Source organism: Lepus europaeus, chromosome 15, assembly GCF_033115175.1.
Source record: "Lepus europaeus isolate LE1 chromosome 15, mLepTim1.pri, whole genome shotgun sequence".
NCBI classification, from domain to species: Eukaryota; Metazoa; Chordata; class Mammalia; order Lagomorpha; family Leporidae; genus Lepus; species Lepus europaeus.
Genome location: NC_084841.1, coordinates 57,243,771 through 57,259,883, shown reverse-complemented (window position 1 = coordinate 57,259,883; position 16,113 = coordinate 57,243,771). Strand labels below are relative to the sequence as shown.

At 45.4% G+C, this 16,113-nt stretch overlaps 1 protein-coding gene across 7 annotated transcripts in view; it reads left to right on the top strand.

The window, feature by feature from the left end:
- The first annotated feature begins 2,661 nt into the window (after window positions 1-2,661).
- The window catches only part of LOC133774484 (survival motor neuron protein), a 30,413-nt gene continuing 16,961 nt past the window's right edge, over window positions 2,662-16,113 (top strand). For 5 of the 7 annotated variants that reach the window (XR_009868077.1, XM_062212210.1, XM_062212213.1 and 2 more), the window contains exons 1-7: window positions 2,665-2,774; window positions 6,175-6,246; window positions 9,063-9,182; window positions 11,566-11,766; window positions 11,898-12,053; window positions 13,976-14,080; window positions 15,478-15,588. Coding sequence is in view for 6 of the 7 variants with exons in the window: in XM_062212210.1 (XP_062068194.1) it covers window positions 2,703-2,774; window positions 6,175-6,246; window positions 9,063-9,182; window positions 11,566-11,766; window positions 11,898-12,053; window positions 13,976-14,080; window positions 15,478-15,588 (837 nt within the window). In the remaining variant the exon portion in view is untranslated. Of the gene's footprint in view, window positions 2,775-6,174; window positions 6,247-9,062; window positions 9,183-11,565; window positions 11,767-11,897; window positions 12,054-12,669; window positions 13,478-13,975; window positions 14,081-15,477; window positions 15,589-16,113 lie in introns of those variants that run through there. The other 2 variants (XM_062212216.1, XM_062212215.1) reach the window with 2 other exon arrangements.

Genomic DNA, 16,113 nt, shown 5'->3' with positions numbered 1-16,113 from the left:
GTTGCAGCCATCTGAGGAGGGAATCAACAGATGGAAGACCTCTCTCTCTCTCTGCCTCTACCTCTCTCTAACTCTACCTTTCAAATAAATAAATAAATCTTTAAAAAAAAAAAAAAGACTGAGTATCCATAAATCCGTCACTTTCTGCTTCCTTCAATGCTTCTGCACACATCCTTTGCTGGACAGGTGGTCTCAGGTGGGCTTATTTCCTACATAAGTATACTGTATTTCAACAAAATGTATTTTTAAAAAAGCACATAAAGCTCTTAAGAGTGTTTTTAAAACTAGTTATATTATTGGTTACTTCTGAACTGATGTGTATCATATTACCCATATTTCCTTTTCCTAAATTACCGGCAATAAACAGTATTTTCCAAGATAATTTTGCTTAAAAAAAAAAAAAAGGCATCCTTTCTCGGTGTTGCTGACCTCCCCACAGGAACACGCCTCTCACCAAGGATCTCCTCCATCTTTCTCCAGAATTGGAGAAGCAGCAAATGTTGCAGAGCCCCAGGTCCTGCTTCATGGATGTGAAGTATCCAGGAAGCTATAAAATCACCACAGTCTTTAGCTGTGCACAAACGGTAGTTTTGTGTGTTGGCTGCTCCACTGTCCCCTGACAGCCTACAGGAGGAAGAACAAGGTGTGCAGAGGATAATCCTTTAGAAGGAAGCAGCAGGTTAAGTCACCACCTGCAATGCTGGCATCCCATATGAGCACTGGTTCTAGTCCTGGCTGCTCCACTCCTGATCCAGCTCCCTGCCAATGTGCAGCAGATGTTCGAAGTGTTGCTGTGGATTCAGTCTGAGAGGAGGAGCACAGTGGGGGCAAGAGGTGCAGAGTCACGACACAGACACTGAGAGTCAAGAGTCAGGTAAAAGTGAGCTAGAGACGAGCAGCTCGCAGGCTTGTTTATTTCATTTGGTACAGTAGCTTATATAGCTAAGGCAGCCAATCTGGTCAAGGGGCATTTTATGCTGCAACCAATCACTGCCTGTTGCCACGCAGGCTCTGTTGCCAGGTGGGTTCTGAAGCCATTCCTGAGTAACTGAAGCTCCCTTGCAAACGGCCATCTTGGCACAGCCTTCTCATTCTGCCATGGCCCAAGTGTTTGGATCCCTGCCACCCACAGGAGAGACCTGGTGAACTTCCTGGCTCTGGCCTGGCCACTTCCAATTGCAGCCACTTGGGGAATGAATCGGTGGATAGAAGATCTCAATCTCTGTCCCTGCCCTCTAACTATGCCTTTCAAATAAATAAATCCTACCAAAAAGAAGAGGAAGAAGAGCAGCAGCACTAAAAGTACCCGTTTAGTGGGAAATATTCCCAATAAACACATTTTGGACATATCCTTTTTATTGTCTTATTGAACTACTAGGAATTTCCTGCCTCAAGTATTCAGGGATGGGGTTGGTATTGTAGCACAGCAGATCAAGCCACCACCTTAGAGGCCCACAACCCACATGGGTGCCGGCTCAAGTCCCCACTGCTCCACTTCCCACCCAACTCCCTGCTACCAGCCTGGTAAAAGCAGTGGAAAATGGCGCAGGTGCGTCGGTTCCAGCACCCACATGGAAGACCTGGATGGAGCTCCCGGCTCCTGGATTTGGCTTGGTCCAACCTTGGCTGTTGCAGCTATCTGGGGAATGAACCAGTGGATGTAAGATCTTTCCCACCCACCCCAACCCCTTCTTTAACTCCTTCAAATAAATATTGTTTTTTCTACAAAAAAAAAAAAAAAAAAAAAAAATCCAGAGAGGAGAAGAGTGGAATACCACAGTCATTTGGGACAAATTAAATCTGGGAGTCCCAAATGCTCACCTGCACCAGACTTGGCTTTCGTAACTCACTGCACAGCCAACTGGGATAGCATCCGCTGAAGGAAGTGAAGTGGACTACTCTTCCTAACAGGGTAGATGGCCAGGCCAGGCCAGGCAGTGAGGGGACAGCGCCTGTGGCCAGAGATCACTAGAACTAGGGATCCGAGGAGACCTTGAAGAAAAGATAAAAGAACACTTGAGGAAAGAGTATGTTCCATTTTCAAACACACAGGACAAGATTAGGGGCTGGCACTGTGGTGCAGGGGGTTAAGGCTATGGCCAGCAGCTCCCGCCTCCCCTATGGGCCCCAGGCGGAGGCCCGGCTGCTCCACTTCCGATCCACCTCCCTGATAACACGCCTGGGAAGGCAGCGGCGGATGGCTCAGGTGCTTGGGCCCCTGCACCTGCATGGGAGACCCGGAAGAAGCTCTGGTCGTTGTCGCCATTTGGGGCGTGAACCAGATCTAAGATCTCTCTCTGTCTCCACCTCTCTCTGTAACTCTGCCTTTCAAATAAACAAAATAATAAATCTTTAGGATTCCTAGCTGGCACTAAAGTAATTCACCTTTCTTACCTCTTTAGACGTGTTTTAGGATAAGAGAAGAGGCTGTGTAAATAAAACTTAAAAACGTCTCAGTAAAAGGCACCTGGATGGAAGCACTCTGTGAAAATCCCACAAGGTTAAAGGATTAGGAGAGCAATGGAAAACACACACACACCCCACGTCCGGAGGGCGGTAACTAAAACCGAAGGACGCAGGCGAGTCGGCCCCGCCGCCCTCTGGGCCACCGTGCTCTTCCGCTCCCAGGAGGCCCCGCGGCGGAAGTCGTCACTCCCACAAGGCACCGGGCCGCGCGGCGCGCAGCCTGCAGGCGGCTCACTATGGCGATGGGCAGTGGCGGCGTCGTTTCGGAGCCGGAGGACTCGGTGCTGTTCCGGCGCGGAACGGGCCAGGTGAGCTCGCGGCCGGCGCAGCGTCTCTGCGGGCGCTGAGGCCCGGGCCGCCGGGCGGGACCCACGCAGTCGCTCACCGGGTAGCAGTGGTCCACATGTTTTCTATTTGGTTTCCCACTGCGCTCGCGGAGAGCTCCATTTACAGGCTCCTACCTCGCGCAGCTTGGGCGCCCTGATGGATTTGAGCTGAGGCCCTGCCGCACCTCGGTTCGTCCACTTGGCTCGGATTGGGAGGCGTGCGGGGCCAGGGCCACGGTGAAGGAGGGAAAACACGTAGGAGTCTGTAGGAATCGTCCAGGCTTCAGTCGAGCAGCTAACAGTGGAATTCCACCGGGGATTGTGGATTCTGGGCACATTTTGGAATCGGAAGCAACAGGCTTTCTAGATACGTCCGATGAGGGAGGTTAGAGTCAAGGCTAATTCCAGGTGCTGTGCAGAGTATCTGGAAAACTCGTGTCCTTTTATATGGCCACAGGAAGGAGGCATCCTCAGGGAAAGCCAGGGACCAGGCTGACGAGGCAGGAGTTACTCAGATGCAAGGTTGAAGATTGGGAGTTTTGCTAAACCCAAGAGAGTGCGGTTGAAGTTTCAGGAGTTGAGAAGTGGGCGACGATGGCGGGACAACGTGAGGAGGAACTTGGGACACCTGGGCTGCTCGGGGTGACCAAAATTAGATGTAAAGGCTGTGCTGGTGGTCTGTTTGGAATGATGTTGCAGTGTAACAGATCCCCTAAAACTTAGTGGTCTGAAGCTCTGATCATTTTATTCTCCGCCCCGATGTCAGCGGTGAGGAGCGAGCAGTTCTAGTTCATCCCCTCCTGGTTGCTGGAGCTGCCACAGCTGGGGGCTGAGTTGCTGGGGTTTGCAAGGGTGTCTTGGTGTAGTCTCAGAGGTTCTGCCTGTGGTCTCCGTGTCTGGGCTGGTTTGCCCTTTTTTTTTTTGACAGGCAGAGTGGATAGTGAGAGACAGAGAGAAAGGTCTTCCTTTTTGCCATTGGTTCACCCTCCAATGGCCGCTGTGGCCGGCGCATCGTGCTGATCTGAAGCCAGGAGCCAGGTGCTTCTCCTGGTCTCCCATGCGGGTGCAGGGCCCAAGGACTTGGGCCATCCTCCACTGCCTTCCCAGGCCAAAGCAGAGAGCTGGCCTGGAAGAGGGGCAACCGGGATAGAATCCGGCGCCCCAACCGGGACTAGAACCCGGTGTGCCAGTGCCACAAGGCAGAGGATTAGCCTGTTAAGCCACGGCGCCGGCCGGTTTGCCTGTCTTTATAACGTGGTGGACTCAGCCTTTGTAATCCTTGTTTCCCATCCAGCGACCTCCCTCATCCCCAGAAAGGCACTGATCCACTTGCTGTCACCATAGATGAGCCTGCATTTTTCTGCACTTTTATGAACATGGAGTCACAGGGTATCTATTTTGTCTGCTACTTTTACTGGGCATAGCTACTTTGTTTTGTATGTATGTGGTCGCTCAGTGTTTTTGTTTTTGTTTTTGTTTTAAGATTTATTCATTTATTTGAAAGTCAGATTTACAGAGAGAAAGAAGTCTTTGATCCATGGGTTCATTCCCTGGACATCTGCATCAGCCAGAGCTGGGCTGATCCAAAGCCAGATGCCAGGGGCTTCTGGGTCTTCCATGTGGGTGCAGGGGCCCAAGGACTGAGCCATGTTCTGCTGCTTTCCCAGGCCATAGCAGAGAGCTGGATCGGAAGTGGAGCAGCCGAGACTCAAATTGGTGCCCATATGGTATGTCGGCATTGCAGGTGGCAGCTTTACCCACTATGCCACAGCGCCGGCCCAGTTTTATTGTTGAATGGTGTTCTATTGCTTATATATACTATACTTTGTCCATTTGCTTGTTCATGAACCTTTGGGGTTTTTCCAGTTTGGGGCAATTAGAAATAGAGCTGTTTTGGGTATTAGAGTATGATACTTTATTATGACATGTGCTTTTATTTTACTTCAGAAAATACTTAGGTCATAGGGCAGAGAGAGAGAGCTCTTCCATCTGTTGATTCACTCCGCAGATGCCTAAAATAGCTGGTGATGGGCTATGACAATGCCGGGGCTCAGAACTCAATCCGAGTGTCTGATCGGAGTGACAGAGATCACCTCCTGACTCCCAAGGTGCATATTAGCAGGAGTGCCAGCATCAGGGCCAGAGCTATGGCTTGAAGCCAGGTATTCTAGTATGGGATACCGGCATCACAAACTGTGTGTTAACATCTGCACCAAATTCCTTCTCACCCCAAGTACCTTATTTCACTTTTATTATTTTAAAGATTTATTTATTTATTTATTTGAAAGGCGGAGTTGCAGGGAGAGAGAAAGATATCCTTCATCTGCCTGCTAACTCTCCAGATGGCTGCAGTGGGTGAGCTGAGCTGATCCAGAGCCAGGAGCCAGGAGCCTCTTCCAGTTCTCTTGTGTAGGTGCAAGGGCCTAAGCACTTGGGCCATCCTCCACTGCTCTCCCAGGCCATAACAGAGGGCTGGATCGGAAGTGGAGCAGCCAGGTCTTGAATCAGTGCCCGTATGGGATGGCAGAACTGCAGGTGGGCGGCTCCACCCACTACACCATAGGGCTGCTCCCCCCCCAAAGTATTTTAAGTGTATAAGAAGTTACCATACTCTTCCTCAAAGCAGGTGTACCATTTTACATTTCAACCAGCAGTGTATAAAAGTTCCATTTGCTCCACATCCTTGAGACCTGGTATGGTCAGTCTTTTTAACTTTTTTAAGTTTAGAAATTGTAATATGTGACTAATTGTTTCTTTTTTATTTTAAACATTTACTTATTTGGAACGCAGTCATCAGAAAAAGGAAAGACAGACATCTTCTATCCTCTGGCTCACTCACCAAATGGCGGAAAAAGCCACAGCTGGCCTAGGCTGAAGTTAGCAGCCAGAACTCTGTTTGGGTCTCTGACATGAGCGTTTAGACCATCACCTATTGTCTTCCCATGCACATTAGAATCCTGGCAGAGAGCTGGATCCAAAGCAGAGGTGCCAGGACTCAAACTAGCAGTCCAATGAGATTCAGGTGTCCCAAGCAGCCACTTAACCTGTTGTACCACAATTCCTGCACTTAAACTAAACCTTTAATCTAGTCACAGAGACGTTGAAGTGTGGGTTAACTTTAAAAAAACATACCTACTTATAGTTGGTGAACAGGAATCAAATCATGGATTTACTTTGTGATGTATCTCTTAGAACATTTATGTATAGCTTTGGGAGTAACTTCTAAGCAAGCAGACTTCCTGTGGTTTTATTTAGGATCTGTGACACCCATTTTCAGTGTAATTTGGCGATGTCTGGATTAGGATGGCTCTTGATTCTAGCTAGCATAAGTTTTTGATCAAACATGTGAACATGAATTGTTTTTATTTCTTACCCTTCCCAGAGTGATGATTCTGACATTTGGGATGATACAGCATTGATAAAAGCTTATGATAAAGCTGTAGCGTCATTTAAGGTATGTAATACTTATTCACTCTTTTTCTTTCTTTCTTTCTTTTTTTTTTTTTTACAGGCAGAGTGGATAGTGAGAGAGAGAGACAGAGAGAAAGGTCTTCCTTTTTGCCGTTGGTTCACCCTCCAATGGCCATATTCACTCTTTTTCTTACTTCAGGTTATTCACAAGAAAATTTAATAACATACAGCAGAATATTGAAGTTTTAAATATTCAATAATAATATGGGTTAATAGAATCACTTTTTTTTTTTTTTAAGGTTTATTTACTTATTTGACAGAGCAACAGAAAGAGAAGGAGAGATAGAAAGATCTTCCGTGTACTGGTTCACTCCTCAAGTGGCTACAACAGCCAGGTCTGGGCTAGGCTGAATCCAGGAGTCAGGAACTCCATCCAAGTCTCCCACATAGACAACAGGAGCCCAAGCCATGACCCAAGCCATGGCCAATCATCTGCTACTTTCCCAGAACATTAACAGGGAGCTGGATGGGAAGGAATAGTCAGAACTTAAGCCGGCATTGCAAGCCGTGGCTTGGCCCACTTGGTCACAATGCCAGCTCCTAGACAGTGTATTCTTTTAGGTGTTGATAGCCTATGTAGAATGCCATTCCTTTTGCAGAGGCAATTTAAATGAAATTTAAACATTTATCCCTCTTAATGTTTTTATACTGTATTAAACTATAGAGGTCTTTTATACCAAATTAGTAGGAAAAAGTGAATTACAATTTTTTAAAAATATTTATTTATTTATTTGAAAGGCAGAGTTAGGGGGGGGGGAGAGAGAGAGAGAGAGAGAGAGAGAGAGAGAGAGAGAGGTCTTCCATCTACTGGTTCACTCCCCAAATGGCCACAAAGGCTGGAGCTGAGCTGGTCTGAAGCCAGGAGCCAGGAGCTTCCAGGTCTTCCACATGGCTGCAGGGACCAAGCACTTGGGCTTTCTCAGGTGCATTAACAGGGAACTGGATCGGAGGAGAAAAGGAGCATTCCAGACTTGAACCGGTGCCCAAATGAGATGCCAGTGTCACAGGTGGTGGCTTTATGCACTGCACTACAACGCCAACCCCTGAATTACAATGTTAAGCTTTTTTTAAAAAAATATGTATTTTATTTGAAAGTCAGTGTTACAGAGACAGAGATCTTCCAACTGCTGGGTCACTCCCCAGATGGCTGTGACGGCAAGGCCAGATGGAAGCAAGGAGCATCATCCAGGTCTCCCACATATGTGACAGGGCAGAAACACTTGAGCCATCATCTGCTGCTTTTGCCAGGCCATTAGCAGGGAGCTGGATCATAAGTGGAGCAGCTGAAACAGAAACCGGCGCCAACATGGGATGTTAGCATCGCAAGCAGCAGCTTTACCTGCTATGCCACAATGCCAGCCCCTACAGTTTTAAGCATTTAATAAGCCTTTTATGAAATACTCATGATGATGATAAATAGTAGTAGTGTAGTAATTAGTATCTGCAGAATGTTGATGTTCAGGCACTGTTCTAAGTACTTTACACATACTCAGTTAATTTACACCTCCCAAATCCTCCACTGGGTACCAAGTCCAGTGTTCCTGATAATAAGAATATGCAGTGCCTTCAGAAGATGTATTCTGGTTCTGTGGCCAGAAAAGTTGTGCAGCATCATCACTTTGCCACTGTCCGGGGTATTTTGCTTTGTTGAGCACCAGGTGTGGGTGGAGGGTAGTCCAGGCTAGGTTGACCACGCAGGGCAGACACTGATACAGAGCACCAAGCATGGGCACACAGGTCAGTAGTTCTTGTAGCAGGAGGATAGGGTCAGGCTTCAGTGTCATCTGTGCAGCTGAAGTCTCCATTTCTTTGCTATCTTTTCATTTTACACTGAAGGTAGAAGTTGGCTGAGGAAGGGTTAACGTAAGAGTTCAGTCTAGGCTGGCGCCGCGGCTCGCTAGGCTAATCCTCCACCTTGCGGCGCCGGCACACCGGGTTCTAGTCCCGGTCGGGGCACCGATCCTGTCCCGGTTGCCCCTCTTCCAGGCCAGCTCTCTGCTGTGGCCCGGGTGTGCAGTGGAGGATGGCCCAAGTCCTTGGGCCGTGCACCCCATGGGAGACCAGGATAAGCACCTGCTCCTGCCATCGGATCAGCGCGGTGCACCGGCCGCAGCGCGCCTACCGCGGTGGCCATTGGAGGGTGAACCAACGGCAAAAGGAAGACCTTTCTCTCTGTCTCTCTCTCACTGTCCACTCTGCCTGTCAAAAATTAAAAAAAAAAAAAAAAGAGTTCAGTCTAAAATACAGATTGAAATGGGCCTACAAATGGTATTGCAGGGAGAAGTAATTTGAATAAAGGAGGGAAAAACTGATTTGGGAGAGATAGTTTTAGTCATGCTGAGTATGGTTATGAAGGTATGAAATTGATCATTGGAAGTGTGAGATTGGACTGAGAAGAATCAGAGCTGGTTAGTAGCTTTGGAAGTGTGTTTGCATAGAGACTGTAATTGAAGTAATGGAAGTAGGTAGATTAAGCAGTTAAAGCAAGGGTCAGTCTTGCTGGCAAGGCCTGCGTTCAGGACTTGGCCAGAGAAGTAGGAAAAGCGCTGGGGCCCTGCACTGCTCTCGGTGAAGGTGATCAGCGCTCTGAGGTTACATGGAGACTTAAAGCCCGGAGGCCTGATAGCAGGGGCTGCAGAGCCGCTGCTCAGATGCATGAGAGCAGTTTCCATAGTGCGGGATGAAAAGAGGAAGCAGAGGCCTTCTGAGGTGAGGGCACCTTGAGACCAGCTGAGTGGCTTTTTTAAAATAGCATGTCACTCTAACATGTACATTTCTGTTCCCTTAATCTCCTCACAGCATGCTCTGAAGAATGGTGACATTTGTGCAACTTCAGATAAACCAAAAGTCACACCTAAAAGAAAACCTGTTAAGAAGAATAAATGCCAAAAGAAGAAGACCACAACTGCCTTGAAACAGGTTTGTTTCTTTTCATTTATTTGAAAGGCAGAAAGAGAAAAATCTTCTATCTGTTGCTTTATTTGGCACTTCCCGAATGCCTGCAGCAGCCAGGGCTGGGCTAGGCCCAGAACTCCATCTGCACTTGATCTTAGCCAAAAGGCTGAGAAGCGATCAGAACTCCATCTGTCTCTCTCACAAGGCTGCCAGGAACCGAAGTTTCTGAGCCATCACCTGCTGCCTCCCAGGGTGTATATCAGCAGGAAGTTAGATCAGAAGCAGAGGTGAGGTGCCGGCATGTGGTGTACCAGGTAAACCTCCTGTCTGTAGTGCCAGCATCCCATATGAGCGCCAGTTCCAGTCCCGGCTGCTCCTCTTCCGATCCAGCTCTCTGCTATGGCCTGGGAAAGCAGTAGAAGATGGTCCAAGTCCTTGGGACCCTGTACCCACGTGGGGGACCTGGAAGAAGCTCCTGACTCCGGCTCCTACCTTCAGATTGGCACAGCTGCAGCCGTTGGGGCTATCTGGGGAGTGAACCAACCAATGGAAGACTTTCTGTCTCTGTCTGTTTCTCTCTCTCTCTCTCTCTCTCTCTCTCTCTCTGCTTCTGCCTCTGCCTCTGCCTCTCTCTAACTCTGCCTCTCAAATAAATAAATAAATCTTTAAAAAAAAAAAAAAAGCAGAGGTGAGACTCAAACTGAGACACTCCTGTATTAGACACTAGCTTCCCAAGTGGCTTTTTTTTTTTTTTTTTGACAGGCAGAGTTAGACAGTGAGAGAGAGACAGAGAGAAAGGTCTTCCTTCCATTGGGTCACCCCCCCAAATGGCCGCTACGGCCAGCGCACTGTGCCGATCCGAAGCCAGGAGCCAGGTGCTTCTTCCTGGTCTCCCATGCAGGAGCAGGGCCCAAGCACTTGGGCCATCCTCCAAGTGGCATCTTAACCACTGCTCCAAATGCCTGCCCTGAAACAGATTTTTTTCTTTAAACAAAGAGATTCAACTTTAAAGGATTTCTTGTTACTGTCCTTACCAAGTAGTATAATGTAAAATAACTTAAATGATTAGTATATGTATTCATAAAACTATAAAACTTCTTTTTTTTTAAAGATTTATTTATTTATTTGAAAGGCAGAGTTGCACAGAGAGAGCAGAGGCAGAGAGCGAGAGAGAGAGAGGTCTTCCATCTGCTGGTGCACTCCCCAATTGGCCACAACAGCCGGAGCTGCGCTGATCAGGAACCAGGAGCTTCCTTTGGGTCTCCCATGTGGGTTCAGGGGCCCAAGGACTTGGGCCATCTTCTATTGCTTCCCCAGGCCATAGCAAAGAGCTGGATCAGAAGTAGAGCAGCCGGGACTCAAACCAGCGCCCGTATGGGATGCCAGCACTGCAGGCGGAGGCTTTACCTGCTATGCCACAGCACCGGCCGCCATAAAACTTAAACAACTACTAATCTTACTACTAACCATGTTCTTCAGGAACACACATGTTAGTAGTAATAAGTGTAAGGAATTGGGTGGGAATGATAAATCGCTAGCCAGCAGTGTTTACCCTGTTTGGCATGGGGATAAGGAAAGATGCTATTTAGGAGAATCTAAGGGCATTGTTTTATTAATTTAATTTTTAAGATTAATTTTATTTATTTGAAAGTTACAGAGAGAGAGAAAGGTCAGGAGAGCTTCCATCAGCTCCCTAAATGGCTGCAGTGGCCTGTGCTAGGCCAGGCCGGTATCAGGAGTTTCATCCGGGTCTCCCACGTGGGTGGCAGTGACCAAAGGACCTGGACCATTTTGCCCTGCTTTCTCAGGTGCATTGGCAGGGAAGCTGGATTGAAGTGGAGCAGCCAGGAGTCAAACCAGCGCCCAAATGGGATGCTGGCATTGCCGGCAGAAGCTTAACACATTATACCACAGCGCCGGCCTCTTTTTTTATTTCATAAGCTGAGAAATAAGTATTTTTCCTTTTTCTTCAGAAAGCTTAAAACTGTTATTTTTGAAACCAAAAAGTCTGAGTAGAATCATTTCTGGTAGCTGAAAAAAGTGTGTTGGTAGTAAGCTGCTGCATTTCCCAAAGGTTAAGAGATCTGTCGTTTGATGAGCATTTGCTCTGTGTCAGACCTGAGTGCTGGGCTGTTGACACACCCTCCCTCCTTCCTATTTTTCACAACAGGTGCAGGAGATAGTTATATGGTAGTGTAGTGACTTACAGATGGGGAAAAGAAGACTCAGAGAAATGAATTCTTATTTATGTGTTTTGGGCCTCAAGCCTTTTCACTATTTGATTTTGCCTTCTAAATCAGTTAATTGGAGACTGCCCTTCACCCTCAACCCTCCACCCAAACTAGATGATTGTTTGCCCTCTTTAAAAGAAATATATGCACATATGTTTCCTTGCTTTCTTTTGTAGTGGAAGGTTGGCGACAAATGTTGTGCCATTTGGTCAGAGGATGGCTGCATCTACCCCGCTACAATTGCTTCAGTTGATTTTAAGAGAGAAACCTGTGTTGTGGTTTACACTGGATATGGAAACAGAGAAGAGCAAAATCTGTCTGATCTACTTTCCCCAACATCTGAAGTGGCTAATAATATAGAACACAATGCTCAGGAGGTAAGGGTGCAGACAGTTTCACTCCTGGAAGCAGAGACTAGATAAGAAATTAAACAATTGTCAGTTTGAAGGTGTTAACATTTTCCTTAGCGATACTTTCATAACAAAAATGTGTTTTTTTCTTTTTAAAGAATGAAAATGAAAGTCAAGTTTCTACAGATGAAAGTGAGAACTCCTCCAGGTCTCCTGGAAGTAAACCAAATAATATCAAGTCAAAAGCTAATCCTTGGAACTCCTTCCTCCCTCCGCCTCCCCCCATGCCAGGATCAGGAATGGGACCTGGAAAGGTAAACTTGCCTCCAAGAAAAGGCTTCTTCTTCTTCTTCAGGAAACCTTGTATGGGGCATTTAACCCTTCCACTGAGTGGTTGCTGTCACATGAAACTTTTGTAGCTGTCTTTAGATGTTACGAATACATATTCTTTGAAAAGAAAATAAGTTAGTGACGTAAAATAGTTTACGTTGAAAGACTCACCCAAGTACTCTTGTGGAGTATTAGGGCTGATAAGTAAGCAAACTTACTTAAATTAGAAAGTATAACAATACTTTATCATTGGTGGAATGATAGGTGGTCGTTCCCCATGTCACCTGCATATGATGTGTAACAGAAGAATACAGTATGTGTATCACATGGGTAAAGTCCTGAGGTGCTTTCAGATTATTTTCATTTATGGCTCTTTTTGTTACAAGTAAAAGAAATCAAACAGAAAAGATTTTTCTTATAGGCTGGGTTATGTCATGAAACCCGAAGGTATGTCACTACTTTTATGTAAACCAGTGATGTCTGGGAAATCATACCTTGAGGTTATGGTATTCAAATAATAACTTTTTAAAATCAAGCATGAGTCATTATTTTCCTTAAATTTTCTGCATTTGCTATCTTTTTTTTTTTTTTTTTTTAAAGGATTTATTTATTGAAGAGGCAGAGAAAGAGAGCTTCCATCCACAGCTTCACTCCCCAAATGGCTGCAACACCCACGCCCGGGCCATGCCAGTGCCAGGAACTAGGAACTCCATCTTGGTCTTCCACAAGGGTGGCAGGGGCCCAAGTACTTGGACATCTTCCACTGCCTTCCCAGTGCATTAGCAGGAAGCTGCATCAGAAGTGGAGTAGCTGGGACTTGAACCAGCACAGCAAGGAGGAGCTTAAGCCACTTCACTTAAGTGCCAACCCCTGTGATTGTTTTTTATTGAAGTTTATGTTGTATGAAAGTTTGTTGAATCTAAAATGATCAAGGGGCAGGTGTTAGATGCAGTAGTTAAGATGTCACTTGGGATGCCTGCATCCCATATTGGTGTACCGAGTTTGAACCTTGGCTCCACTCCTAATTTCAGCTCCCTGCTATTGTGTACCCTGGAAGGCAGCAGGTAATGGCCCGAGTACTTGGGTCACTGTCACCCACGTGGGACCCCACATTGATTCCAGGTTCCCGGCTTCAGGCTGTCCCAGTCCTAACAGGTGTGGGCATTTAGAGAATGAGCCAGCAGAGGGAGGATCACAATCTGTCTGTTTATCTGTTTCCCTATCTTTCAAATAAAATAATAGGTAAATGAAATTGAAGCGATCAAACCTTTAAAGACACATCATGCGTCATTGATCTCAGGGTGTTGATTTTTGTTAGGTGTGAGTGTATCAGTTTTAAATGTGCTCTAAGTTAACACATTTAACTTAGGGCTCCCATAAAAAGATAATACAACATAAGTAGTGAAAATATAGAGCATATAATCTTTTATGATTAAAATATTTTTGCTAAATCCAATCTCTGATTTACTACTTAATTACAGATCTTTGTTTTTGCTTGCTGCATGTTTACATAGAAAGGAAATGAGAAAATCTAAAGGTTATCTATTTGAGTCTATTTGACTTGAGGACTTGGTATATGAAATTCCATTTACTTTGGTTAATATATATGGATTTACTTCAGAAAGTTCATAGGAAATTGAGTTAAAAGATGCTTATTTTGGCACACAGAATTTTCAAACCCATTCATGAAAAGGGATCTTCAAAACATTCATGGGAAATATTATGAAAAAATGTGGATGGATTTCAAAAAATTTTTTCACAAAATAAATATCTTTTCACTCATTTTTCCATGAAGGTTTGAAGTACCCTTTTTATAATATAGATATTGTTCTAGGTAATTATTTTTATCCTTTTGGTTTTGAATTGACATTAGTGAATTGTTTTTCTTTTGAAATATTCTTTATAGCCAGGTCTAAAATTCAGTGGGCCACCACCACCGCCACCGCCACTGCCACCCCTACCACCCCACTTCCTGTCATGCTGGCTGCCCCCATTTCCTTCTGGGCCACCAGTAAGTACAAAAGAACTCAGATGAAACTGCTTTCATATGTCATTTGGGTTTGAGCCTAAAACAGAGGATTGGAAAATAGCATCTTGGACCATCTCTGGGGCTTGAATCTTTTGTTTTGTTTTGTTATTTTATTTGAAAGGTAGAAAGAGAGAAGTCATCCATCTGCCCATCCACTCCTCAAATGGCCACAACAGCCAGGGCTGGGCCAGGCGGAAGCGAGGAGCCAAGCACTCGGAATCCCCTCCTGGTCTCTGATGTGGGTGACAAGGGCCATCTTCCACTGCCTTCTCAGTCTCATTTAGCAGTAAGCTGCATCAGAAGCAGAGCAGCCAGGACTCGAACCCACACTCCAATAGCCGACCCCGTTGGGCTGAATTCTAATGGGCGAAAATTTGAACTCAGCACTAAAAAATGCTTTGTTTTTAATGCTACTGTGTCACCCAGAAGCAGTGCTCTTAGAGCCCCAACTCTGAGCTTTTCACTGCTCGCTTCTTTCCTGGCAGAAGTTGATATCCATTCTATTGGGAGCTAGTTCTTGTTAGAAAGGACTTAATATGTGCTATATTTACAGGATTAATGTTTTACCCTTCTGGATAGACTTGGATGTAACTTCTGATCATGCAAAGCGGATCTTTCAGTGGCAGATTTTTAGGTATTGGTAGTAGACAAAAGGATGTCTTTTGGCAGACTGTTGGGGGCAGATGTTCTACCCAAGACCTTGACTTAGGATCTGCCTTGAAATGCATTGTGGTGCCTGTGTTTGTTTTAAGAAAAAGCAAGTGTTTATGCTTGGTCTTTAACTCATAGTTCCATCATGCAGCAGGAAAATACTGTTATTATACCTGAATGTCTAAAGACTTTGTCACCTGTTGTCTTTTAATTCCTGTTAAATTTAATTAATTTAGTTGATATTTTGTTGTTTCTGCTTGACTTTCTCCAGATGTTGCCTTTTTTTTAATTTATGTATTTGAAAGGCACAGTGACTGGTTCACTCCTCAAATGGCTACAACAGCCAGAATCCAGGGCCAGGCTGAAGCCAGAATCCAGGAACTCCACCTTGGTCTCCCACATGGGTAGCAGAGGCCCAAGCACTTAGGCCATCTTCCATTGGCTTCCCAGATCTATTAGCAGGAAGCTGGATAGGAAGCAGAGTAGCTGGACTTTAACTGGCCTTCCCATATGGCATGCTGCGATTGTAAGCAGTGGCTTAACCACTTGTACCACTACATGTGCCCTCTGCATGTTGCTTTTTTTTTTTTTTTAATATTTAAATAGGAAAATTATGTGTGAAATAGGACAATATACAATTAACACTTAGCATTCTCTACATAAAAGGAATGTCCAGACTTCACAATTTTTGTTTACTTGATTTAAAATTTATCGTTTTCCATTTCTAGGTGATTCCCCCACCACCTCCCCTATGTCCAGATTCTCTTGATGATGCTGATGCCTTGGGAAGTATGTTAATCTCTTGGTATATGAGTGGCTATCATACTGGCTACTACATGGTAAGAGAACACTCTGCAATTTTTCTATAGTTATGTGACTTTTGTGATTGTAAAATAACTTTTGTTATGTAGATCCTAAAAGTTAAAAACTGCCTTGAAGTTTAAAAAAATGCAACTATCTAAGTCTCAAATTACTCTTTTTTCCAAGTGCAACTGTAATTTATTTTTAAAAAATCTTTGCCATTCAATTATTTTGATTTTCCTTTTTTTTTTTTTTTTTTTGGAAGATTTATTTATTTGAGAGGTAGAGTCAGAGAGGGATAGGTGGAGGAGAGAGATTACCCATTTGCTTATTCACTTCCAAAATGACCGCACTAGCTGGAGCTGGACCAGACCAAAGCCAGGAGGCTGGAGCTTTTTCCGGGTCTCCCATGTGGATGCAGGTACCAGCACTTGGGCCATCTTCCACTGCTTTCACAGGCACAGTAGCAGAGACCTGGACTGGAAGTGGAGCAGCCAGGACTGGAACCCGTGCCCTTATGGGATGCCAGCGCTGCAGTCAGTGGCTTAACATGCTATGCCACA